The following is a 27499-nucleotide window of genomic DNA, read 5'->3' as shown; positions in this document are numbered from 1 at the left end:
ATAATGAAAACTAAAAATAATCTCTTGTGCATGACAAGGAGGAGATGGAGTTTAACACATAATGAAAAGTTTGTATACTACTTCGCTCTTTTTTTTTCCTGCTGCATATCTGAATTTCTTCTCTGAGACTTGCAGTTTTGAAAGCAGTCAGTGCTCCCAGTCTGATTTTGTATGTCTGTCATCTAATTCTTCATTTTTTCTCACAGGGTAGAGAGAACACCTAAAGCACTAGAAGTGCCAAAGGTAAGGAAAAAAAAAATCCCTGCTGTTCTATGTGATAATCACAATATTCAGGAGTGGAGACTAACACATGATGTTCCACTTGTTCCACTAGGGAAGATAGTTATCAGTAACATCTTACTGACAATAATCATAAGCTTCTCCCACTTCTCCATGACCACATCTTGCTGAAACACAATAAAACTCTTCTGTAGCAAAACTGATGAAGACAAATGGTAAGAACAAAGTGCAAGCAAATTCTACCATACTTTATTCCACCTAGGTAAACAAGATGGTTTGGACTCATCAACACTCAAATATCTTTTGGCTTACCAGATGAAAAGGAAACTGGTCAGTCAATCAAAAAGATCTGGATTTTCATACATTTGGAGGGAGAGATCATTAGCTAATAAAATCTGCATCATTTACTTATTCAGTGAAACCCCACAGCCATACAGAAGGCAAAAACTTTTGTCTGATTACAAAAAGTAAGCACGGAAAAAGATTTAAACAAAAACAAACTGTCTGCAATACACATTTCATATTAACAAACACATAGGAAACTATTTGGAATTTACAGCTATAAGGAAGCAATTTATGAAAAGTGACTGCCAGTGGAAAAACAAAAAAAAAAAGTGGAATAAAAAATCACAACCACCAGAAAATAACAAGAATTGCCCATGGGTCCCCACTGGATGACAAGCTCATCATCAGAGGTATCATTCTCAGTTTATTTATATTTCTAGGCATCATTTCATTCAGAACTTTAAAACTTAAGATTTCGGGTCTACAATCAATAGAGTGTAGGCACGGAGTTTCCCATTCACAGACTTGATCCAAAGCCCATTGTCAGCTGGCATTATTACTACTTCCTTCAATGGGTTTAAAAATGACATCTGAGGTCAGCATGACGCTCTCCTTATTCTGTCAGAAATTCCACTGCAGCAGTGCAGTATGCATATTCACATAATTACGTATATCTTATTCCTGAAACTGAGGTCTCTGAGCTTTGTAAAACAGAATGTATTCTATTTATACATACCAGACATTGGTTACAGTAATGTTTGGAACTATTCTAACATGATGCACTGCATGGTTTTTAATTTTTTTCTGTCAGTAGAGCTGGAGTTGTTTACAAATGTCTGAAGAAATGACTGTCAAAGCTCTTATCTTTCAACACGGATTCTTCCCTTATGCATCCAAAGTGATAAGAGCTAATAAGCTTCTCACACTCCTTTCAGTCAATGCACTTGGGCATATACTTGAGAAATAAAGATAGACTTGTGTGTATATTTAATTTTTTTTCAGTTTCTTTTAAAATTAGAAATACTAAAAAATTACATCAAGATATGATAACACCTTTAAACCAGAAATGAAAGGGAATTTTTTCATCATTGCTGTAGTTGCCTAGAGCTTCAATCACAGGCTACTAGAAAAGACAATAAAATTAAATCGTAAATTAAAACTATTTTTCACGTTAAAAGAAGAAACTGAATACACAGATACTTCTCTCAAGTATAGTTTCAGAGAAATCTTGAACCAATGATACACTCCCAAATGAAGACATTTGCCATTTTTTAAACTGAGATTTGCAAGTTCACAAATCATACTGTATCAGTGGTATAGAGAATGTCAGTCTCTCTTTTCCTGTGTTGCGGTTGGGTCTTCATTTAATAAACTGCTTAATTGTTTCTGTGCACATGAGAGGAAAAGTTCCAAACTAGACAGATTTCTCTGACGAATAACTTGATCAAGCTGTTGAAATAAGGAAAGAAAGAAAGAATAAGAGAACATAGAAATAAATGTTAGGATTTAATTAGCAAAAATTCATACATACTCACCAACAAAAATTCCAACTCCAAATTCAGCTACCACCCACAAAAAGAATTTTTAATACACACAGTTTAGTATCAGCTTTTATACAATTATTTCTTTCCAAAATAAAATGTATGTAGGTCACTTCAAAAGCAATGCCTTCTATTTATTTCCATGGAAACTACAACAGACAGGAAGAACATATAACACTATTTGATAGAGCAAAGTCTCAGCTACAAAACACTATTTTTCAACATACTGACCAACATTAGCTATGCATTTTTGCCTATGATGAACAAGAGCCTGCATGTTGTGCTCATAAAAGTCTGCACCAGCAGATGTGCCCCACTGTCACTGTTGTCACTACTGAAATGTACTACCTACTGTCTCACTGTGCTTACATTCACTGTTTGGTCTCCAGAAATGTTCAACAAGCATCAGCGAATGTTAGTGAGCTCCATTTTTTTCTGCATAGAGGAATTCTCTGAAACACTTTTGCTTCATATGCCATTTTGTCAGACCCCACTTTACTGCCATCTGTCACACAGCAACAAAATGGAAGGGAATACTAGCTGGGGAGGTTCGACCTCTACTGCCATACCACCAACATCTGCCTCTGACATTGTGGGCCAACATAATAAAATAGGAGGTATAACTTTCAGAGCAGCCCTCTTATTTAAATAACAGCTGCTACTGACAAGAAATTGAAAGACTTGGAAACGCTAAACCAAGCTCTAAAGAACCCGTATCTGTATAAAAGACAGTCGAGAACAAAGAACAAAATGGGCACACTGTTGCTGTGATGATGGATTTCTCCTGATATGAAAGGTATCTTGATTCTCTACTCCAAAATATAAAGAACACTTTGTATGAAGAAACTTGCAGATGTTTTTCTGCTTCTGACTTGACCATTCCCTCTGGGGAATGGATAGATACAGTCCAATTCATATAAAATCATATGTTACGTCTTTTGAAAGTTCTCGAGAATCCAATTTCTCTAAATATTATTATGTCATCAAATCCTATTGCTTTTGGTAGATATGTTGGATGAAATTGGAACGTGAAACTGATTTTCAGTGGTTTTCCTTTTATGGCATATTGCATCGTCTTGACTCTCTTACTAAGAGAGTCCTTTATTGAGCTTTGATAAAGAGCTTTGGCTAAGCTCTTTTTTATTATTTTTTTTTTTTTTGCAACTTTTCCTTGCAGATTCTTCAGAAATAGCTACTTCTTTAAAGTAGCTTACCAAATGTGTGTTCTGATATTGTGCTGTTAATTGTATCAAGACAGTGAACTCCAATTATACACTGTAAGTTTATTTCACTCAGAACTAAGTAAATGGTCAATGTGTGCAGCTATTGGCTGCAATATGAATTTATTCAGGCTTGAGATAGACTTTACACTTCATGAATTAATAACAAATTTGAGGAACCTTTGTTGAGGCTCAAGTAGTTAGTTGGAAGTCTCCCTTTGTAAATAAAGCCACTTGATTGTTAAAAGTTTATGTAAGTTCAATAACATAAAAGTTCAGAACTCGTCAGTTAAGCTTCACCTTGAAAGGTACATTTTAAAATTTTTCCATGCTGAAGTAGCTGACTAAACGGTCAGAAAAGACTGAGGATTTTTGCATGACACAAGACAAAACAATAGTGAAATGATACTGATTTTGAAAATAGTGCATTGAAATGGCTGTTCAAAAAGAGAGCATTGCCATTAATGGATAAGTTAACTGGGAAACAGAAAGAAATCCAGTGAAGCTTCATTATGTAATAGATTATTTAATGAAGTGTTTGGAACAGCCAGATTTTTTGAAGACTGCCGCAACATTACTGTGCTGCTCCTTGCATAATATATAATTAAACGAGCAGGTTTATTTAAACCTTGTTTTTCTAAACAGTCGTCCCTTTGTATTTAGAAGGCCCTGTTCACTTCATGGAATGATGTCATTACTTAAGCAAACATTCATGGAAATCTGGTAAATTCAAACTGAATGTGACTCATATGCAGACATAATCAGTATGAATAGCATATTAGGGATGGAGTATTCATATAACCAAATTAAGTTAGCTGTTTTAATCCTGCAGATACTGAAAAATGTACTGCATTGGTCTTGATCTACCACAAGAGAGGAGATTTTCTACATCCTACCAACACTGTATTTAGTATTAATGTTTTCAATCATATTAAATTTATCCAGTTCAGTGCTCCCAATTCTGTATGTCATGACCTAGAAGCATTCACATCCTTCACGTTTTCCCTTTCTAGCATAACTACTCACAAATAGACACATTTTCAGGGCATAAATTCTTAGTTCTTCCTCCACCAACTATTTCTCAAACATCTAAAAATTTCAAATGGCTAAAGTAGAAATGCAGTCAGAACTCTTTAAGTATTTACTATATATCAATTATTTTATCTCTTACTGGTAAATGCTAAAATATTTTACAGAAAACTCAAATTTAGGTTCAGGTATGAAGTTATAAGGACGAAGTTAGGATCTAATCATAGTAAAGATACATTTTATTATTAACCTCACAGTGGCTTAAAGTTCTGTCAGAGATGTAAAGAAAGCAAAATTGTTACATAAAGATCCTTTACTTTTCCCTGTTGTGTAAATATTAAGGTGTTTACATGAATATCTTTGAAAACTATTTGCCAGACAACATTATTTTCCAGTAGCAACAGATTTCAAGCTGTAGAAAATGGCAAATACATTTCTAAAAATGTACACTGAACAATTTATCAGTACTTCAAATGATAATCTGATGATTAGTGTAGCCAAATGCAATTCCACTCACTCTTCTGTCTCTGTAATTCTAAAAGGTTTTAATGTTTACAATGACTTGAGACTAAAAATGAGTGAAGATATTGAGTACTGTTGTTACTTTTTAACTGGAAGTTTTCAAAGTTGATCTCAATCATGCATGTTATAAAAATAAAGAATAAACATGGCATTACTATTTAATAAAGCAGAGCATCTTCTCTTAAACATCATGAAATCAGAAATCAGGTTTTCTCTCCTGCGAATTCTTTATGCAAAACAATGATGCAAAGTACTGAATACATCAATAAATCATTTTAATACATTCATATACTTGTTTTTATTTATCCTTAGAAGAGAATTAAAAACTTCAAATCCTGAAAAGTACCCTTGCCATTCAAAGAAAATCAAGTTCATGAAGAGACAGGAAATTTCAAATGTAAAATCAATACTTCACGTAATTGAAAATACTTAGATTGATGTGTAGCAGAATGTGTTCTGAAGATTGAGCTTGATAGGTCTAGATTAGTGGAGTTGATAAAAAGGCTTTTCACCTATTTCGTGCTTACAAGTAGCTGCTTGTTAGCTGTTGAATAGAATTTAATTCCAAGGTAATTCCTTTAAATTCAATAGTGATTAGCCACAAGGAATTATTTATAGACACTGTTATGATGTCATTACACATATTTTCCAAGTGACTAGTAATATGAACAATCCTACATATTTCACCATCTTCTTGTCCTCCAAGTCCTCCTCAGTAGAAAAAAAGACATTTCAGTACTGTAGGTAAAAGTAATCAAGATGATTTTATTGTATTTCTTGTAAATTTATCTTCTTTTATATTTAATTTGGTGTATAACTATAATTAATCTTGGTTATAATTCCATTTTAACCGAGTTCCTTTGTAAAAGTAACCGAGTTACTTTGAAAAGTATCTCCATGGAGAACACAATATTAGTCAAATGTGTTCATGATGAAAACTGCTTCTCCTAAACTCTTATGTCCTTAAAAATTAAGGACTAAAGGAAAAAAAAAAACTTAAAGACCTACTAGAATCAGAACATTATTTAATGGCTCATTCTACACACTTGATATAATATTAAAAGTACACTAGGTTGTTCATGGAGCAATTGCTCTAGATGTAAAACAACTTCTTTGTTGTTGTCAATCATTGCTGTGATCAAATTAAAACTTAGGTATTTCTGTTCTAATTGTATGTAAATCTGTACCTGTAATTGTATGTAAATCTTTAATAACTTGTAAAAAGTTCACTAAAACATCATATAACATCACTCTGCATTATGAAATACAGACAAAAAAATGGTCTTTCTAAAGAATGACCTGCACTTCAGTCCTAAGTGAATGAAATGACTGCATTTTAAATCTTACATAAATTTTTAACTGCAGTCACTTTTTATGAATAACATAATTCTTTCTGAAACATTGAGTTTTCTTGTGTAATTACAACCTCAGCTTTTGCAGAATTTTCCTGCTCCCATTCACAGTATGGAATAATCCATTCAAATGTACTACTGCAACTTAGTGCAAAAGTCGTTGTATATACTGTGCTGCATATTGGCTTACAAACTCAAGTGTTCAACAGAATATTGCAGTGTAATTATAAGACTCATAGGTGTCTTCTCACAGTCTGATTCGTAGACATTTCTCTTTGAGGAAAAATAAAAAATGAGGGTACAATTTTTGGTACAATTTTTATGATTTATGTTTTGTGGTCTTTTTTCTTTTTTTTTTTCTTTCACAGCTAATCCACACATGAGCCACAGACATGATTCTGAAAAATTCCACAGCTAGAGAAGTTCAGCAATGTAGTCATATTTTCTAATAAAACTATGGTTTCAGAAAGTTTTTGTAGTGAACTAACATGAGCTTCTCTCCATAGATTGAACGGAAGGCTTTAAAAATTTCCCTAGTGCATTAAATATAACACACAAAAAATTACTCAGTGGAACCTGCAAATCTGTGAGTTGGATGAGGAAACAATGAACTAGTTCCTCTCATTCCTTTAAAGGATGAGAAGGAAAACAGATCCATATGGTACATATGGGAAGCAGAGCCTATTTTCAAGTTAATCCCAGGACAGGACATTTTTGTCTGTTCACCTGTGAATTTCTACTATTGATAACACTTACTAAGTATACAAAAATGAGGTTCTTCATGGCTATAATTTATACAGTATCTGCTACTCATTAGAAGGTCATCAGTGTTCAAGACAGAATCTCTAGAAAGAGTCTGAAATGTGAAAATGTTTTTTCTCCTTATAATAAATAATGCTGCAACTTCTAATCCTTAAGGAATTTAGGCTCCAAACTTGATCAGTGAAACCATTAAAATAATCCCATATGTTGGAGACATCTTTAAAACAGATTTGCCTAGTCTGCTGAAAGTGGTGAGAAAACACCCTGTAAACCTCTCAGAATCTCCACTCTCTCCCAGTTGGACATAAGAATGTAAGAAAATGCCAACTTTCCTTCACATAAATAAAAGAAGAAAATTTACTCTCAATCAAGGAATGCATAAAGGAGCTAAAAATCATTGCAGCACCTGCTCAGACTACTGTAAAAGGTGAAAAAAGGGCATTATTTAGGAGAACAAAAATAATAATGGAAATATTCACTTGTAGCTGGGTAGATCTATCTATTGAATAGCTTAGCAACATAGGATTCCTTTACTAAACTATTTACAGGTTATTGCCATATACTAAGTATATAGAGTTACTGTACTGCTACTGTAATTGCTGATGGGTACAGCACTCAGATACAACATACTTAAGACAAACATACGGAAATACATTTAAGCAGTATTTAAGTATCTAGATATATTATACAATCAAATGCCCTTGTATAACCTTAAAGTCTGAGGTCCTGACTCTGCAAACTGATTTCAGATGCCTATAAAATCTTCAATACACTACTGACTCTCCCACTATTAAAGTCACTCATGTGTGTCATGTAGACATGCGCCTCATTTATTTTTAAAGGCTTCCAAAAGAAAAGCTTTTGGAAAAACTTGTTGATTTTGTAGAAAACAAGTGTCTTCCTTACAGCATAATATCCAAAGCATGAAAATGCTCGTTAAGTACGTGAAGTCAGATCTCTTTTTTTATAGTTTTCTATTTTTAAAGCAAAAATATCCCAATGCTGTCATATCCCACTGTTCTTCTCTTGTAGAATTACTGAAGAGCAGCAGAACTGCACAGATCAGTTCCACTAATAAAATAACAAAACAATTAAATTTGGCACCTGTATATTATGTGAAAACCGTATTTATTTCAATTAATGGAAAAGCATAATAGGGAGTTACTTTGAAGGCAAGGCTGCTTTCAATGTTTTATAGACGTGTTTAGTAATGCTCGCTTAGACTGGGCAGGTTTCAAATAAAACCCAACTTCCCACATGTTATGTCACACAGGACCAATTCTTATTTTCCTTTGGGCACTAGATTTTCTTTAATGTGGGGGAAAAAAAATAATTATTTGCAGTGGATACCAATCATCCTCTAGATAACTTTGTCATCCCTGTCAATACTCAGCACCTTAACTCAATTTGATAACTCTGTGAACGTCACTACAACTATGTTACAAATAGAGCTATGAGAGTGAATCTATGCTGTATCCACTCCTGAGCTGCATTTGATTCTATCCAGCATGGAACTCAGCAGTGTCCGCAAAATCTCTGAAAGAAAAATGGTTAGCATTTGTTTCTGCTACATAGTCCCTGATATGTACAGTACCTGCTCAAAATCTTCATCAATGACCTTGATGAGGGGATAGTGGCCACCCTCAACAAGTTTGCTGATGATACGAAGTTGGGAGGATTGGCTGACACGCCTGAAGGCCGTGCTGCCATTCAGTGAGACCTGGACAGGCTGGAGAGCTGGGCAGGTGCAAAGCAGAAGACAATAATGTAACTACAGGCCATCTTCATCAGATCACCTTCTCTGATACGGAAGTAGGAACTGGAAACATATAATAGCACCTAAACCATGGATACCTAAACAATCTGACAGGTTTCTATCCAGGCTTGCCAGATCCTGGGTCCTTACTGTTGTAAGTACCCAAGTTAGTTTTAGGCACTGTAAAATGCTGTTTTAATATGGCTGCTAAAGACTTGCTAGAAACTACACAGGGCTTCTGTGAAACATCATAACCACAGATTATAAGATGTGACGGGATGAAAACATACATACTTGAAGGCAGATCTAAAATTATACCTATATCTAAAATTACCTATATCTAGATCTAAAATTATATTACCATTGTAGATAGATTCTCAAAAAGAAACTCAACAAGGAATCAGGCTGCAGTAAATCTGGTAAATTAATTCAGCAGTAATCACATATGCATTGAAATAAGTAATTATGCATTAAGGTTTAGGGAATAGAAAACTAATTTTCTACTACCCAGACAGGCATTTCTGAGGCCACACTTAAAGGACTTCTTCAGTACTGATTGGATTGCTCATGTTTTCACGGTCAGATCCATTTTACTGAATATTTCCATTTGGAAGTTGAAGCCAAACTTCTGCAGCAAAATTCAGAGCAGCTGCTGCAGAAGCACCTTAAAAAGCTGCTGATGCAACAATGTAATCAAAAAAAAGAAATGATACCATAAAATCTAAAGATGTAAGAGATCTTGGCCAATCTACTGATTTTTGCTGATAATTCCATCTCCTGAGAATTACAATAAAGTTGATCACTGTGGAACGTCTCCCTTGCAGTTTGACAGCCTTGTATATGCCTGCTCAAAAAGATATCACTAGCCATGTTTTTTGCTTCAAGATTCCTAAGGATCCTCTTGTTGCCAATAGAGACTTGTAAAAGGACAAGGAGTTGGCCTATAACAACAAAAACAAAATTGCAGATTATTTTAGTTTCAGTTAATCCAAGTTGATCATATTGACCTGATTAATTTTCCCATCTAGTAAAAACTAAGGTGGATAACATCAACTTCATAAAATTTTTAACTGTTCCTACGCTATCAGTATACCTAACATTGAGAGATTGACTGGTGAAGTAACTCCCTGGCATGCCAGAGAAAAAGGCTATAGGGGGATAGAGATACCCCCTTGAAAATGATGGACCCCCTGCCCTGTCACTGTCTGACACAGGGAGGGCGGGCCTGAGAGATGGGGAGAGTTGGAAGACAGTCCCAGCTTGGACTCACGGGTGAACCCCTTTCCAACCAACCTCGCTTCCCCAGGTGCTCCCTGAGAAATAGGCTTGAGGCACTGGAAATTGAAAGGGAGGTGAGCGAGGAGGTGTGGAAAGGTTTTCCTGAGACATCACTGAGGGCAGGGCAGTCAACTGCATCTCCAGACATCCTCTGCCAAGAAAGAAAGAAGAGTCATTGTTGCAGGTGATTCCTTCCTCATGGGAACAGAGGGCACCATATGCAGACAGGACCTGACTTGCAGGGAAGTGTGCTGCCTCCCTGGGGCATGAGTCAAGGACATAACTCCCAGCTCTGGTTCACCCCTCTCATTACTACCCATTACTGATAGTTCAGGCAGGCAGTAGCTCAGATAAGCCTGCGAATGATCAAAAAAGACTTCAGGGCTTTAGGGCAGTTTGTGAGGGAGCGGGAGCACAACTGATATGTTCTCCTATCACTTCAGGGGCAGTGACGGACACAGAGTGGACTGGGAAAACCCAGGTAATAAATGAGCAGCTGAGAGACTGGTGCTGCCACGGGAACTTTGGGGTTTTTTGACCATGGAGCAATTTACTCAGCACCTGGTCTTAACGGCTGCAGATGGGTCTGCAGATCTTATCTCTAAGATCTAAGAAACAGATCCTAGCCCAACAGCTAGTGGGGCTCACTGAGAAAGCTTTAAACTAGGTAGGAAGGGGGTGCAATGAAACTTCCTAGGGTAGAGTGAGTAGTCTGGAGCTTTATACTTGATCAAATGAGTGAAGACTGTTGAGTGTGATGGGACAGAGAAAGGACTGGGGTTGTTGTCAGGCCAGGAGATTGCGGAGAAAAACCTCTGAACTGTCCTATAGGATTCTGTGGGAACTCCTCAGAGGAGGATATATTGCTGACCCGTTGTCTGAAAACTCCTCATGTCCCTTCAGGAAACAGTGGGGGAAAAATTTCTTCTGGAGATTTGAGGGTCCCTACATAAAGGTGATGTGTCAGAAAGGCCAACAGAAGTGCCTTTACAGTAAAGCAAGCTGCATGGGAAATAAGCATGAGAAGTTGGAAATCATGATGTGCTTGGAAAAATATGATCGGGTTGCTATCATGGAAATATGGTGGAATGACTCACAAAACCAGAATACCACTCTAGAGGGCTATCACCTTTATAGGAGAGAGAGGCTAGGTAGGACGGGTGGAGAGTTGCCCTCTACATTAAAGACTGGATAGACTGTGAGCTCCCTCTAAGAAATGGAGCAGGTTGAGAGCCTGTGGGTTAGAATTAGGGACAGAATTAATAAAGGACATCTGGTAGTAGGGGGTCTACTACAGGCCACCTGATCAAGGGTAGCCTGCTGATGAGCCGTTCTTCATTTAGCTTCAGGAGGTGGCGTGTTTGAAGGCACTACTCCTAATGGGAGATTTCAATCATCTGGATAACTGCAGGGAAAATCACACAGCAAGCTGCAAGAGTTCCAGGAATCATAGAGTCATAGAATGGCCTGAACTGAAAAGGACCATAAAGATCACCTAGTTTCAACCCCCCAGCTGTGGGCAGGGTCACTAACCACTAGCCCAGGCTGCCCAGAGCCACGTTCAGCTGGCTTTCAATGCCTCTGGCAATGGGGCATCCATAAGAATCCACGAGAAATCTCCTGAGTGCGTGGATGATAACTTTCCAGTTCAAGTATTGGATAGACCAACAAGAGGTGAAGTGTGGCTGGATGTGATGCACACCAGTGCAGAGGAGATCATTAAAGGCATTCAGTCTGAAGGCAGCCTAGGCTGCAGCAGTCATGCCCTGATTGAGGTTGGGATCTCAAGGAACATGGGCCTGGAAAAGAGTGGGGTCATGACTCTGAACTTAGGGAGAGCAAATTTCAGGCTGGTTAAGGGATTGTTGGGTGAGATCTCCTGGGAAGCTGTCCATAGAGGCAAAAGAGTGGAAGAAAGTTGGCTACTCTTCAGGGATGACTTTCTGAGAGCACATGAGCTCTCCATCTCTCCAAACAAGAAAGTGGGCAGGGGAAGCAGGAAACTGACAGGACTTGGCAAGTCAGTCTGAGGGAAAAGAAGAGACTGTACTACTGTGGAAACCAGGGCATGTCACCTGGGGAGAAAACAGGGATGCTGTCTGAATTTGCAGAGAGGAGATTACAAAAGCAAAGGCATGGACAAGAACTGAACTTGGTGAGGGATGTTAAAAACAAGAAGAGATTTTATAAGTACATTGGCCAAAAGAGGCAGGCCAAAGAGAGCATACCTCCTTTGGTAAATCAGAAAGGAGAACGAGCTACGACAGATATGGAGAAGGCTGAGGTACTAAATGAATTTTTTGCCACAGCCTTCACTGGCAGTCAGGATTCTTGTATTTCTCACATTCATGGAGACCAGAAAAAAGGAAACATCACTCTCGTTTACATGAAAGGAAGGAAGGAGGACTCAGGGAACAACAGGCCAGTGAGCCTCACCTCTGTGCCGGGAAGATCATGGAACAGATTCTCCTAAAAGATGTGTTAAGGCACATGAGGGATGAGCAGGTGATCCGAGACAGCCAGCAAGGCTTTCTCAAGGGAAGGTTGTGCCTGATCAATCTAATGGCTTTCTATGATGGAGTGACATCATCAGTGGAAAAAGGCAAGGTGACCAATGTCATCTACCTGGACTTGTACAAGGTCTTTGACTTGGTCTCCCACCACGTCCTCATCTCTAAATTGGAACAATATAGATTTGAGGGATAGACTATTCAGTGGATAAGGAATTGGTTGGAAGGCCATAGACAGAGGGTTGTGTTGAATGGCACTATGTCCAGGTGCAGGCTGGTGACAAGCAGTGTCCTCCAGTGGTCTGTCTTGGGACCAGAGCTCTTCAACATTTTCATCAATAACATCGATGATGGGTTGGAGTGCACCCTCAGCAAGTTTGCTGATGACACCAAGATGAGTGGTGCAGTTGACATGGTAGAAAGAAGTGAAGCCATCCAGAGGGCCCTCAACAAACTTGAAACGTGGGCCCGTGTGAACCTAATGAGAGGTTTTGCACTTGGAATGGAGTAATCCTAGATACTGGAAGAAGCCCTTGAGAGTAACCGTGTGGAGAAGGACCTGGGGTTCCTGGTGGATGAAAAACTAAACATGAGCCAGCAGTGTGCTTCTGCAGCACAGAAGGTCAAGTGTATACTGGGCTCCATCTGAAGAGGGGTGGCCAGCAGGAACAGGGAGGTGATTGTCACTCTCTACTCTGTCTTCAGGAGGCCCCATCTGGAGTACTGCGTCCAGGTTTTGGGCCCCCAGTACAGGAAAGATGTGAAGCTGCTGGAGAGACTCCAGAGGAAGGTCACAAAGATGATCAGAGGGTGGAGCACCACTCCTGCAAAGACAGGCTGAAAGAGCTGGGCTTGTTCAGCCTGAAGAAGAGATGGCTGCAAGGAGACTTCACTGCAACCTTCCAGTATTTAAAAGGGAATTATAAAAAGGAGAATCTTTTTTACTTGGGTAGGCAGTGAAAGGACAGGGGGAATGGTTCGAAGCTCAATGAGTGACGGTTTAGATTGGATGTCCGGGGGAAGTTCTTCACAGAGAGAGTGATGAGGTGCTGAAACAGGCTGCCCAGGGAGGCTTGTGGATGCTCTGTCCCTGTAGATGTTCAAGAGCAGGTTGGATGGGGCCCTAGTACTAGATCTAGTACTAGATCTGGACATTGATGCCCCTGCCTGTGGGAGGGAGGCTGGAACGTGATGATTCTTGGGGTCCCTTTCAACTCATGCCATTCTATGATTCCAATTACACATACACAAAAATTCTGAATTAAGAAACACCCATGGAATACAAATAATTGTAGTACAAACTTGTCCACAAAGACACAGATGAGTTCAAAAGAAAAAGGCAACAAATGAATAGTGTATATATTTCATTAAGAATAACTTCACCAAGTACTCTAAACATCCACTTAATTCATTCTAATGAAGTATTAAATGTTTAAACTCCATAATACATTTGTCCTTTGTCATTTTCTCATTAGGATGCTATAATAGGAGTACTTATGTTCATTCACACAAAGATGTACAGCCTTTGTTAGTGGAGTTTTGTTTGTTTTGATTATTTTTATCAGCTATTCTTAGTCAATCTTAAATTCTCTTCTGAAAGCTTAAGGAGAAGAGCCACATGTTGCTCTAAAAATGCCTAATTCTACTTATCTAGTAAAGAATTAATTTTATCTGTACTTAACTTGAAAACTTATTTTGAGTAAGTGTACAGTACACATAAGAAGCAATCTCAAAAGATATGATCTGGTTATAATTCTGATTTCCAAAAATATTATTTTAAAGTCTTGCACAATTATAGTACAAGAAGGATGGATCAGGAGTTACACAGAAGAGCCTCATTTACAGAGGACAGGAGGAATGTAAGGATGCCTCACTTCCTCTCATCACACAGAGCTTTCCTGATAAACAATAGAAAGAAATAAGGAACTCTTATTTTCTTGTCAAATTCTTGCATAATAAAAGGACCATGCATGTCAGACTTTGTGTATTCCTCAGGTATTGCTTAATCACCTAACGACACAGAAAAAAACACTGTCCAGTAATGGATACATCTGGGTGATGTTAATACTGCAAACCTTTGTTCATGTGAACAGAGTACTCCACAGAGAAATTTTAACAATTATGTGATTGCAGACAAAATCCAAAGTTGGTATATATCTTACCATTTGTATATATAATTATTTATGTATGTTGGATTAAAAGCAATATATCTAAGCACTTCTGAAAAATTGTAACAACTGGCCTTCTCACTGTTGAATGTGATAATTCATCCTGACATTTTTTTTTCCTTTTGGCTTAGATATCACAGTTTTTCTCATCTATAACACCACTTGACTTTGGTTTAAACTGGAATTTTGCCTGGATAAAGAATACAGGCATAACTTCGGTCTTTGAAGACTTAGACAGTGAAGCACAAAAGAAAATGTGAAACAGTTTCAACTTAAGGAAAGAATTTCAAACTCTTGTAATTTTACTACAGAATAATTGCAAAATACATACGATAGGTTATGTATTTCAACTAAATCACTTTCATCAACATACATGATTAATCAAGGAGAGTCAAAACTATAATTTTGCTTATTTTATATTTTCCTTTAGATTTTAATGAACATAAGTAAGTGGCAGAGAGTTGTATTTTTCCCCAATGCATTTTTAAACATTTAAACACAGTACTATAATTTCTAGGAAATTAAAAATTCTCTTCATTCATTACTGAGAAGTGGCAGAAAATGTCAGAAATCGCTCTTAAGGAGACTGTCCAATAGGATCAATAGAATGTAATATTCCTACATCATTTTAACATTTAGAAATGATACTTCAAAATATTAGAGAGATCAAAAGTTGAGGAAAAACACACATCTAATTTCTGTACCACATGCAGGACACTGCTTAATCACGTAATTCACAGAAGAGAAAATGGAGAGCAGGTGTACCAACTCATCTTACAGTACAATTTTACATGACCCTTTCTTAATTCTTTGGATTTATACTGCTTTTTGATTTGGGTAAAGGAGCAGTGTGAAAATGCTTCTAGAGCCTCAGTGTAAATGTTTCTTTAATCCTTTTAAAGGCCAAAAAACAGGCCCAGCTGAATGAGCAGGAAACTGAGCTGAAGAACTCTCAATGACCCTATCACACTACTGTCTCTCTTGGCACTGATCTGACGGCCGCAAGTTCATCCTGGGTGGGGCACAGATGTTCAAACATCAGGCTAATTTAAAGCACCAATATGTGAATCCTGGTAACAAATATGTGCCTATCTGATGGTGACATGCTTTGTAGTAACATGAAATTTTGCACTGGTAACTTGTAGCTAAATTATTAAAATAGTTGACACAAAACTATACAAAATATAGATACCAAAATAGATTATGTGATTAAATAGTTTTACATACAAGTTTGTTGTTTACACTGAATTTTGTGCTGCCAAAGCAAATCAATGAATTCAACCTCAAATTATACAGCTTTATTGTTTTTCTTTTAAAGTTGAAAGATAGGGGGATGGAATTTAAAAGAAAAATGTTCAAGGTGATACCAAATTTTAGAACCTAGGAAACTAGTCTGTTAAAACGTGTAACATGTAGGGTTTAGGCTCCCTTTAATGTGGCCTGAGGGAAAACATAAACACTTTTTCTGAAATTCTGAAATTAAACTTTGAGTTTGCCCTCTACAACATTCACAAACAAGAATAACAACTCCGTACTTTGTTCTAAGTCGCATTAAAATAAAGCAAGTTTATTCAAAAAAAAAAAAAAAAAAAATCACTAATTTGAGATTAATAGTTTAGGAGAAACTGATTTACAGACTTTCTCACTTGCCTTTGCCTTCAAATAATAAGCCTTCAGGTGAAAGCTGTGCTTGATTCTTGAAGTCAAGCACTTTTAAAAAGAATGCAAATCAAAATTTTGATAATCACTATCACTGAAAAGCATGATTTTTACATAGACAAAATGAATTCTCTGCTTCTGATGCAAGATTTTGTAAGTGACAAAACAAATGGATTAGTAAATGAAAGTTACCTAACTATAACACAAGTACTTCCTACCCATTCACAGCAATGGGACGTGCTATTACCATAAATCTTAAAAATCATTTTAGACCTAGTTATGCTTAAATTCTGACTCATATTCTCAGCACCTTTTCCCAAATAAACTGCCTACAAGGTGATAATGTGCTGCTGCAGGTGTTGCCTTTTTCTCTCTCCCCTGAGGTTGTAGCAGGAGCCCTCTTCAGTTGCACAATGGAGATGGGCTGACAAAAAATTAAATAAATAAATAAATGAGAAGGATATATAATCTAAATGTATATTTTTTTCTTCACCCTAAGAATCCATATTCTTACAATGTAATTTTTGTGGATTTGAAGTTATATTAAGAATCAAGTTTCAGGAGATTTTGCTTAACAGCAGTGGTTACTGCCAATAGATGTATCACAAAAGTGGATACATCCTGTAGAGAAGCACAGGCAGTAAAGCAAAGATGCAGTCAATGGGAGAAGTTGAAGGAATTCAGTCAAATGTAATTGAAAGAGGTTAACTACACAGCAAATGCCTAGAAAGCAACCATTCAGTCATTTCAGAAACAACAAAATGTAGACAAAACAACAACATAATAGTAGAACTTTATGCCAACTTTTGGTTGGACAGAAAGCCAAAATGCTACAAAAATTTCTTTAATTACTATGTGCCAAAAATATGATAATAAAGCTAAAGACTAATGTATGAGTAAAATGAAAATGATTCCAAACCTCATAACATTTCCTCAGAAGTAGAGACATCGATTACACAGATTTTTCTACAGAGAAAATGTAATTTTCTAAAATAGATATTTAAAAATCTTGAATGTGAGAAAAAAATCACACGTATGTCTGAAAATTGAGTCCAATAGGACATTTCTGATTTTGTAGATTTACTTACAATAATTTTGTTTTCAAATAACTATATCTCAAACTGTCTGATATCCAACCAAAGACATCATCTCTTGTCTGCTGATTTCCCCCTTAACTTGATTCAATTCAAAATAAAGAGTGCTATAAACTACAAAGTAGGCTACCTTTTCCATGCTAAGGTATTTTTCATATTCATACAAATAATGTAAAGAACTATCATTCTAATTGTAGTACTGAATTTTACTAATGGGAAATTATAGTCCAATTTGCTTAAGAAGAACTTAACATGATTTTGTGATGATTTTGATTGATGAATAACAGCAACTATATAGACATATAGGTAAGTCTCACCTGGCTAGCACTCAAAAGTAAATTACAGGCACTTCCTCAGAATTTCAATGACCAGGAGAAACTTCTGACCTTTACTCAACAGGGTAGAAAGCTTAATTCATGTGAACATTTACATTGACATGTAAGCATTCTCCTGTAGTCTTTACCTTGAGTAGTTTAAATGCGAGACATTAGTTTTCACAAAAAAACCATTCTAGGATTTTAAAGAATGATGAATCTTAGACAAACAGACCTTATGGCCAATGCATTTTAGGATAACTTGCACCTTAGGAACTGCTGTAAACATGTACTAAGGGAAACTCTAGTGTTTTCCAAACATACTCAGTCTTCTTCACCAGAGAGTAAAAATATCTCTAGTTCTTCTAGTCGTACCGTAGATACCTAAGCTGACTGTCCTAGCACATATCAGATTTACCAGAAAACTCCCACACATCTTTTTGTCTGGGCAAAACTGTACAGAAAGCATCTTGTCAAGGAAACTACAAAGCACAACTAGGATTCCAGCACCTAAAAGTAATCACAGCACTACCAAGTTAAAGTAATAATTTCTTTACACAATGCCAGAAAAGAAACTTTACAGCTTAGCTTTCATTGTTTTGCAGTAAGATAGATGTGGTTTATACCAGCTTGCCAGTGATTCTTAAATACAAATATAGTACAGTTTCTTAGTTTCTACAACACTGAAAAAAAAAAACAAGCTAATACTAACCCCACCTCCTCCCCCCAAAAAAATCTCATTTTAATATCTCCAATTATTAAGTGTGTATTTACATTTTGGTAAATATTGGTCATAAATACAGCATTTAACTATGTATCTTCTAAAAATTATGAGGCAAAACGTCACAATTCACATAGGAACACACAGCAGTACAGTGAATTTCTCTTACAATGGTTATATCCTTGCTCTCAGCTTCTGCCATGTAAATAGAGATGGGATGGCAGACAAGCGTCTGCAGACTGAACAAATGTAAGTCTGTTATTCAAGTGATTACTCAAGTCCCTTCATGTAAACTTATTTCTTAACCTCTGTAAGCCAAAATACGCCCTTTGAAGTCCACAAAAGCTGCATACATTAAGCAGTTGTCTGATACATGTAATTTGTTTGGTTTCCAGTAAACTTTCCCGAAGGAAGATCAATGCCAAACATTAAAATTTGCTTGCTGTCTATGTGGGGTAGTAGTTTAGCAACACATACAAACACAGAAAATGGTTACTATATGTATTTGCTTCACAAAGTACATCTTTGTCATTTAGAACATTTTTTTCAGTAACGTGTTCAGTACAAATGCTCAGTACAAGAACATTTACTTGGTAGAAAACTCTCTCCCAGCTTGGTTTTCCCTATGTATGTCAACTACAAGAATTCCTTTTTCTCTTTGCACAGCTAGTGGTCACTAAAACTAAGAATTACATAACGGTTTACATAGGTAAAATATTCAAGTACTGCATTTTTTCCTGCTCTAAACATGCAAATGATAACACTGAATGAGAACTTTATGAAGCACTCAATAGCAATAAATAGCAATAAGCAGTAAATTACTTAACTATGAGATTCATAAGTAACTTGAAATTAGTGGCTTACAATAAAAATACTGGAACTGAACAACAGAATAATTTTGTAGCTCCCCTTTTCATAAAACTCACTTGCATTTGAGGAATGTTCAGAGTTGAAAATACCTGGTTATGGACAAAAGACAAATAACATTTAAGTAGATTATGTAGAAGAAATCTGAACACTTTCCATGTCTTTTAAAAAAAAACATGAAGCAAAGAATTTCCTGACTTTTCTAGCAAGAAACAATTGGAAGCAGAGTTTAGTTTGAAGCACAGTAGTGACCAATTAGCTACTTTGATGATTCAAGTTTTTCTAAGACATTCAGATATATATATATATTTTTAATTGAATTCAGATTGACTCAGTTTCTGGACAGCTTACCCAGACATCAGCAGGAAAAACCACACTGCTATCTGAAAATTTTGTATCTACTAATAAGTAAACCCCACAGTGACTAAAAATGAAAAGTGAACTCCAAAACACTTTTGTTTTTCCTCAGTTTGTGTATTTGCTATTTTCTAAACATGGATAAAGGAATTACAAGAGACAAAGCTGCCCCCTCAAAAGAGGGTCAACTTGCACAATTGGTGAGTTAAATTACACCTCTCCCTGCCCTATGCATTCATTGATGAGACGAGTGTTTTAGAAGTTGTGAGGCCTTATTTACTTTGAGGAGGTCACTGGCAGATAGACCAAGATACCCCAAGCCAGTAGGAAGTAAAAGTGATAGTGACTTTCTTGAATTCTGTACAAGAGCAGAAGATATCAGGAAGAATGAAAACTCAGCCTGAACTGTGGGCGCCGTTCTAGTCTGCACTGGTGTCCCCTTTAAACAGACACACACATACTTGCTTAAGTTGATAATACAATGCAAATTGAAATTGAAAACATTTAAGTGATCTGATGTTCCAGCTAGGAGACTAGAAGAACAGCCTTTGAGCAAGTGACTGCATGGAATACCACTCTTCAGACAGAATATTTCTTATTCTTATGGGAGCATAAGTGTTACAGTATTCTCTCAAATCAATCTCCCGCTGCTTAAAAAAATAATTTGAATGCTTTGTTGATGTTCCTTTTTAAGGAAAGCTTGATGCAGCACTGTATGCCTTTGTCTGAGTAAGGCTCTTTTGTGCAACTTATACACCTCAGAAAGGGAAAACTATTTTGTCAGTAGTGTCACTGATCTTCGAATGAAAATAATTTTGAAAGGGAGGGTGTTGGTTTTTTTCTACCCTGAAAAAATCCTCACTATTTTCCACTAATAAAACTGTTGTAAACACATTACAGCTTCATAGTTTGTGGGATCCACAGCATGGGTAGAATGGACAGGGAACCAAACAGGGATTACTACAACAAAGCTCTACTTGCTGCTGCAGTCACTGACCAAAAAAAGAAAGACATACAAGAAGAGAGGTGAGGCCAATAGCTTGGAATAACACCAGCTCCATTTGTTCATCTAGTCTTTCTATGGCTCTGTATTTCACATCAAAAACACAAAGAGTACACGCAGAATCAAAATACTGAATATATAGATAGAAACAGTTGTGATAATTCTACTCAACACTGGTTCATAAAGATGGCCAAAGGTGCTATTTTCTGTTTCAAAGTAAATCTCGTTTACATTGCCTATCAGGATGTATGTTTCATTTAAAATATCTTCCAGGCAAATACAGTATCTAAAAAAAGTTGTCAAACTGATCAGCTTTTGATATAGTTTGCCTTCATCCCTAAAATGCTTACAGAAATGCTTTAAAGTAATATTCGACTCTCCTGGCCTTGGTGATGGGTTGAAGGCAAACTACAAGTTCTTACTTTTAAGTATGAGGTTATAGTTGAATAATTTCATGGAAATAAAGTTTTAATGAAGTACATATATGTATTATTTCATGATATGAAAGCATAATGGATTTATTATGCACTTATTCACCAAGGTTCCAGAGACAGCTAGAAGCAGAAGTATTAAACTAGTATTGAATTAGACTTTAAATCGCAATTTCATTTTTAGCATCTTACTACTTCATGTAAGTTTGTTTTGTTGTATTTTTTCCACCTTTTTAGACACAAAAAATAGCTTTCAAAAATAAGAACTCAAATAAAAAATGTCCATATTTAGTAGTGAGGCAATAAATGATATATGATCCACAAGTAGGTCCTACAAATGTGGTAGCAGCAGCAACTATCAAGGTAAGTGCTTTCTCCTACATTCCCTATGATGTAGCATGCAGACATATTGCCTTGTATTTAAAAAAAAAAAACAAAAAAAAACCAAACAAAAACAGTAAACGGTAGTATTATTTTTAGTTTCTATTCACTTTGTTTATATAACAAAAACAAACGATAGACTGTACTCAACATTTCAGTACAATTTAGACCAATGTCCAACTAGCCCAGAATCAATGTTTACCAGAGGCAAACAGCAACTACCTAGCAAAAAGTAGAGCTGGAAAAGCATGTACTACCTCAGTTACTACCTTAGCCAGAGCAAAATATTTTTAACAGTTCTTGGCAGTACTTCATCCCAATGAATTTCCAGTCAATTTAATACAAAACAAAAAAAAAAGCAAAAAAAAGTTTTAACATCTGCAACATTTGGTGGCAAGGAGTTCCATACTATGGGAAGAACCATGTGCTCCTGCTTATTTTTCAGCTGGTATCTTTAACTGCATTATCTGACAATCTCATAAACATTAGTCTCATATTATAAGTATCATTATTTACAAGGTTTCATGACTAGCTTTCAAAGGCAAGCCTTTATCAGAACGAACTGTTTCATCACAAGACCCTTCTGCAACTACTTAGTTAGAAGATAGCAATTTTGAGGCTTCTGGTAGATAAGGTCACAGACATCTTGGAACTGACATATGTCTAATATACAGCATATAACTAAGAAGACAACCATTTCTGAATGTTTGTATTTTTCCTTATTTTACTAAAGAATCTTTTTTTTTTTTTAACAAATACATTTTAAAAAGTGAAAGAAAATTCAGTCATCCACAAGTATAAAATGTATAACCAAAAATAATCAGATCAAATACAAAATGGTGAGTAAACTCCAGACATGCTCTTGTAATATTTCTTCATAAACATGGAAAAGACAGAAGCATAAAACACATTAAGTGTAGAAATCCAAGAAAATTAAAATTAATGGAAAATATCATATTGTGCTTTTGCAACTGCATAGCATCTATTTGAGAGAAATCCCTTCTCGTGTATTTTAAAAAAATTCAACTGAGAAAAAGTTATAAACCTACTGAAAGTATCAACACTGTTGCAAGAACGTTATCGCTGTATCACCTCCCTATTTTCCTTGTGCCTAAGCATAGCTCCATGAGAATCTGCTCCATGACCTTCCTCAGCACAGAGGAGAATCTAATAGGACAGTAGTTCATGAAATTATCCTTTTTACTCCTAAAAAGAAATGGGTGCAATTCTGCCTTTTTTTCCAGTCACCAGGACTTCACCTGATTGCTACAACTTTTTTAATATCACAGAGAGTAGCTTGGCAACTACATCGATTTCTGAATGTTCAGATTCCTCAGGTGGTCACGAATCTGATCTCTGCTTACAGTAGGAGAGACATTACTTTCCCAGTGGCCTACTACCAAACAGTTGAGGATTGCATGGCTGGTAGTTATCAGAGAAGAACAAGGTAAAAATGTTGTTAAGTACCTCAACCTTCTCCTAGTCTGCTGTTACCAGCCTGCCTATGTCACTCACTAGGGGAGGTGTGCCCTGCTGGACTTTCCTTCTCTGGTTGAGGTGTCTGTAGAAGCCTCTCTTGTTCTTCTTTGGTACTCCCTGCCAAGTTTAGTTCAAGCTGAGCCTTGACCTTCCTCACCACATCCCTCTACAGCCTATCAGCTTCCTTATACTCTTCTGTCATGGTTTTATGTTTTTTGGTTTCCAGTATTCTGCATCATAACATCATGTAGTGCACTGGGAGTTAAAGTGTTAATGCTCCAACTCCAGGTATCTATCCCTATACATTATGGAAATCATGGGATCTGACCCTTCTGGGTGGGGCGGCTCTTACTGCCTTGCAGTGGGTGCTGGAGGGTGCTTTCCTAGCTGTTCTAAGCTGTTTTGACTCGGTCTCAGAAACTCTCTCTCTCCTATCTTACTTGATTTATTAGTCTCAATTTCAATTAGATTGTATTATATTGTGTTATCTTGCATTCCAATATCATAGTTAGTAAAATAAGTTTTCCTCCATAGATCATTGCCACTGCTTTTTTTTTTCCTTCATTCCTTCCCATTTTGTGGGGCCAGAGGGGGGGGAGGCAGGGGCCTACAGCCCCGCCTGTCACGGGCATAGATTGATCTAGTTAACTCCATGACATCTTCCCACAGTACCTGCCCATCTCCACTGCCTGTGCATTTTCTTCTTGCTTTTCAGTTGGACCAGCAGGTCCTGGTCCAGCCCTGTCGGTTTCTTGATAAGGAAAGCTTCCTTAAAGATCTGCCTGTTCTGCTCTGCACTCTTGCTTACGTGGACAGTTTCCCAAGGTGTTTTGTTGACTAACTCCCTGAAGAGCTGAAAGTTAGCATCCTAATTTTACTCTTTTCCTGTCTCATATCCCTCAGATCATGAACTTCACCATAGCATGGTCAATACAGCAAAGACAGTCTCCAATTCTGGTATCACCGATCAATTCATTTGCATTGGTGAACAACAGGTCCAGTGTTGCATCCTCTTCGGTGGGGCCTTCAATTACTTGATTCAGAAAGTTATCCTCAATGCATTCCAAGAGTCTCTTGGATTACCAACAGCTTGCCATGCTACTTTTCCAGCAGATGTCTGGGTGGTTGAAGTCCCTCCCAGCAGGATGAGTGCTTGAAATCGTGACACCTCCTGTAGCTAGAGGGAGAAGGCCTCATCAATAGGCTCTGCTTGAATACACTGATCACAAGGCTCCCTTTGCTGCCTTGGTCTCTGTCACCTATATGCTTTTGACTTGCTCATGACTATTCTTTAAGGACAGCTCTTCACATTGTTTTCCTTTACTGATGTAGACGGCAGCAGCCCCTCCCCTCCTTCCTTACCTGTCCTTTCTGAACAGCTTGTAGCCACCAACAGCCACACTCCAGTCATGGGAATCATCCCAAAAGATTTCAGTGATGGCAATATATCCCAGCTTTCTAGCAGCGCAGTAGCTTCTAGCTCCTCCTTTTGTTTCCCAAGCTGCATGCATTAGTGTGGAGGCACTTCAGCTGGGAAGCCAGTCCTGTCACCTCCTTAAAGGTGAAATGCTTAATTTATTTTAGATATTTCCCTTGATTTTCCCCATTGCCTTCTTCTATTGTCCCATGTCAATTTAAATGATTCAATAGGTACAAAAATAAAGTGAGAAACGAAGTAGGTCAACTACTAAATATAACTATGTCAAGTTTTCTATGACAAGAGGAAATAGAACAAAATATCCAAAACAAAAACAAGTTGCAATTTCGCAAATTATACTACTTACATTTCTTAATAGACAATTAGTATGCTGAAATCAGAGAAAAGTTAAAAACATGGCTCATGGTTAACTTCTAAAATGTAATTTCATTATTTTTCTACTTGAGTATTCCCTGAGAAGTAGCTTTATCCATTAAGTTGGAGACTACAACTGAGACTAAATTATGTTGGAAATTAAAATGTTGGGGAATAAAATGAATTGAAGAAGGGGTTCTACAAATATTTTTCATATTGGCTTTAGTTATTTAGCACTGTTTTCCTAGTGAATAGTGCAGTGTTTATGAAACTAGATCTTTATGGTTCTGGAAAAAATTGATATATGAACAAGATGAATTATTTGTGTTCTACATCTTAGCTGTGAACAATAGCTTATCGATCAAAAGTGCTGTAAGAGAAGTGGTGAATCAAAGTTACCTTACAGAAACCTAGTTGGTTCCTACTGAAAGGTATTTTTTAAACATAAAATAATTAAGACAGAGTAAAGAGGTACATATAGAAATACCAAAAATTGAAGGACATGACTTCATTTATCTTCCATATTAAAAAAATCTAGGTGTGATTGCTAGATACTCAATGGAACACATATTTAAGCTCATACCTGCACATATTTCAGTCTTTAGTTTCCGAAGACAGCAAAACAATATAGCTATTCTAATAGGCCAAAGTTCTCTCAAGCGAAACTACTACAAAATGGACATACTGAAACAAAATTCTAGGCTAATGTATTTTTCAACAGTTTTCTACTTTTGAATGTAGACAGTACATAGTCAGACTCCTCTCTTCCCTGTGGCTGAATTTAGAAAATAAAACTTAAGAATATGTTTTAGGCTCACATGAAAAGTTGAAAAGGCAGCAACGAAGAAATTTGAAAACTATAAAAAAAATCTGCACAAAGATATTTCACATTATTGAAACATTTGACCTAATGTACTTTAAATTACTGCAAGTCACCCTTTCAGAACTCAGTTCAATTATGTATTTGATACTCCTGGAAATAATTATTTTAGAATGCATAACACAAGTACTGTAATCATTAAAAACTCAACCACAGGAATGGAAAAAGAAATTAAGCACAAAGGGAGAACAGTGCATAAATGTCTCACACAAAGTCTTGTATCAACAAGCATAAAGAGAAAATAATCCAAGTAATTATTTAAAATGTCAAGTGTGCCCACAGTCAAAACCCTAGGATGGATAACTGAAAGAGTAAGAATTCCTGTAAAATGACTAGGAAAATTCAGTCAAAAGTCCTGTATTCCATTAGAGGGCAGATATTTTTTAGGCCTTTATATTCACACTAAAATAAAATGGAACTTCTATCATTTATTTTTAAAGGGAGCATAGTGGATAAAGCTCCTTATATAAAAAGGATAACAAAACTCTTCAGTGATTATGAAACAGAATTTTACCTTCAAAAAATCCATATGGAAAAAATAATAAAGTGTTGCACTAATGCGCCACTGCAGAAGAGGTCAAGGCGTTGAATGCCAAAAATCTCACTACTTCTTTACAATATTTTTTATAGTTTCATACAGATGAATAACTAACAGAAAATTATCACTACGGTACTATTTTTTTTTCTTGATACTTTCACTGATACATACAACCGACTACTGGGAATGTAGTAACTGTACTGCTAGGTCTTGATGACCCTTTACTGAAGAAAACTGTGAAAACAGAAGTGGGATGCAGTTATTTGACCTTGTGACCAAATGATTAGACAGAAAAAGTTAAGCAAAAATAAAGCACGCTCTACCAAGAATCAGCCTGACATCAAACATCCCTATTTGAATTATAAATTCATAAGCTGTTTCCTAATACTGACCATGTAATGAACTAGAAAAGAACTGTGGTGTTTCAATATGACATAGTTACTACTATGGAAAGTATTCATATATGATGGCAAAATACTGGTTTGGAAATCCATTCTAGCTTTATCACCAGAAACTGGTTAGAAATACTTTCTTATGTCAATGCAAATACAAAACCAGATATGACCCAGAATGAAGAACCCACACAACTATTACTGCAAGTTTTTAAACAATCTGTGGACTTGTGAAGTATCACATTTTAGTTAGCAATCACTGAATTGTTAAGCTAATTTTTGTGGCGTATCGCTAAGCTATGTACTCTTGCTTCAGTTTTCACTGGTAACTAAGGTCTCTTTTGAATCCTGAGATGCAGCAAGTTTCAGAACATGTAATTTATAACTGTCAGAAAAATGAAGGTTTGAATTTGACGTTAAAACTGATTTAATTAAATCAATTGATTAAATTGATTAAATTGATTTCGTTAATTTAATTTAATTTAAACTGAATAACAGATTTTTTATTTGTTAAGTATGAAATACTGCCAAAAAAGTGATATCCACATGCATTTCAACTATGAAGTACATGTTCCTTGAAATTAATAAATTTAAAAATAATTACAACATTCCTGCATACAAAAAAAATGAACTTTTAATTGAATTCACCAAATTCATATGTATAGTTTGAGACTCACTCTAGTGCTCTAGAGTCTAAAGTTCACAGAACTGAACATTAAAGATACAGCAGTGAACTGAATACACGAATACAAGTTTTTTTTTGCTAACTACTGTAGCACAGTCTTTTTGCTTATAAGTTTAGTGGTGCTAGGATACATAATGAACAGGAAAGAAAACCGAAAAGTTAATAAAAGCTAATTAATTATAATGCTAATAATATATTCAATTCCTACTTTTTTCTCAGTTCTACATGCAGTATTGAGATACT

At 36.3% G+C, this 27499-nt stretch overlaps 1 protein-coding gene across 6 annotated transcripts in view; it reads right to left on the bottom strand.

Moving 5' to 3' along the window:
- Positions 1-488: 488 nt before the first annotated feature.
- Positions 489-27499, bottom strand: part of CCDC91 (coiled-coil domain containing 91) — a 142234-nt gene continuing 115223 nt past the window's right edge. For 5 of the 6 annotated variants that reach the window (XM_042835005.1, XM_042835006.1, XM_042835008.1 and 2 more), the window contains one exon: positions 23529-24146. In XM_042835005.1, the coding sequence (XP_042690939.1) occupies positions 24009-24146 (138 nt within the window). In that variant the 3' untranslated portion in view covers positions 23529-24008. Of the gene's footprint in view, positions 1975-23528; positions 24147-27499 lie in introns of those variants that run through there. The other variant, XM_042835010.1, reaches the window with a different exon arrangement.

This window comes from Centrocercus urophasianus, unplaced genomic scaffold (genome assembly GCF_019232065.1).
Source record: "Centrocercus urophasianus isolate 14NV4802_14NV808 unplaced genomic scaffold, USGS_Curo_1.0 seq_5, whole genome shotgun sequence".
Lineage (NCBI taxonomy): Eukaryota > Metazoa > Chordata > Aves > Galliformes > Phasianidae > Centrocercus > Centrocercus urophasianus.
The sequence above is the reverse complement of the archived record's forward strand: the minus strand, read 5'-3'. Positions and strand labels throughout refer to the sequence as shown.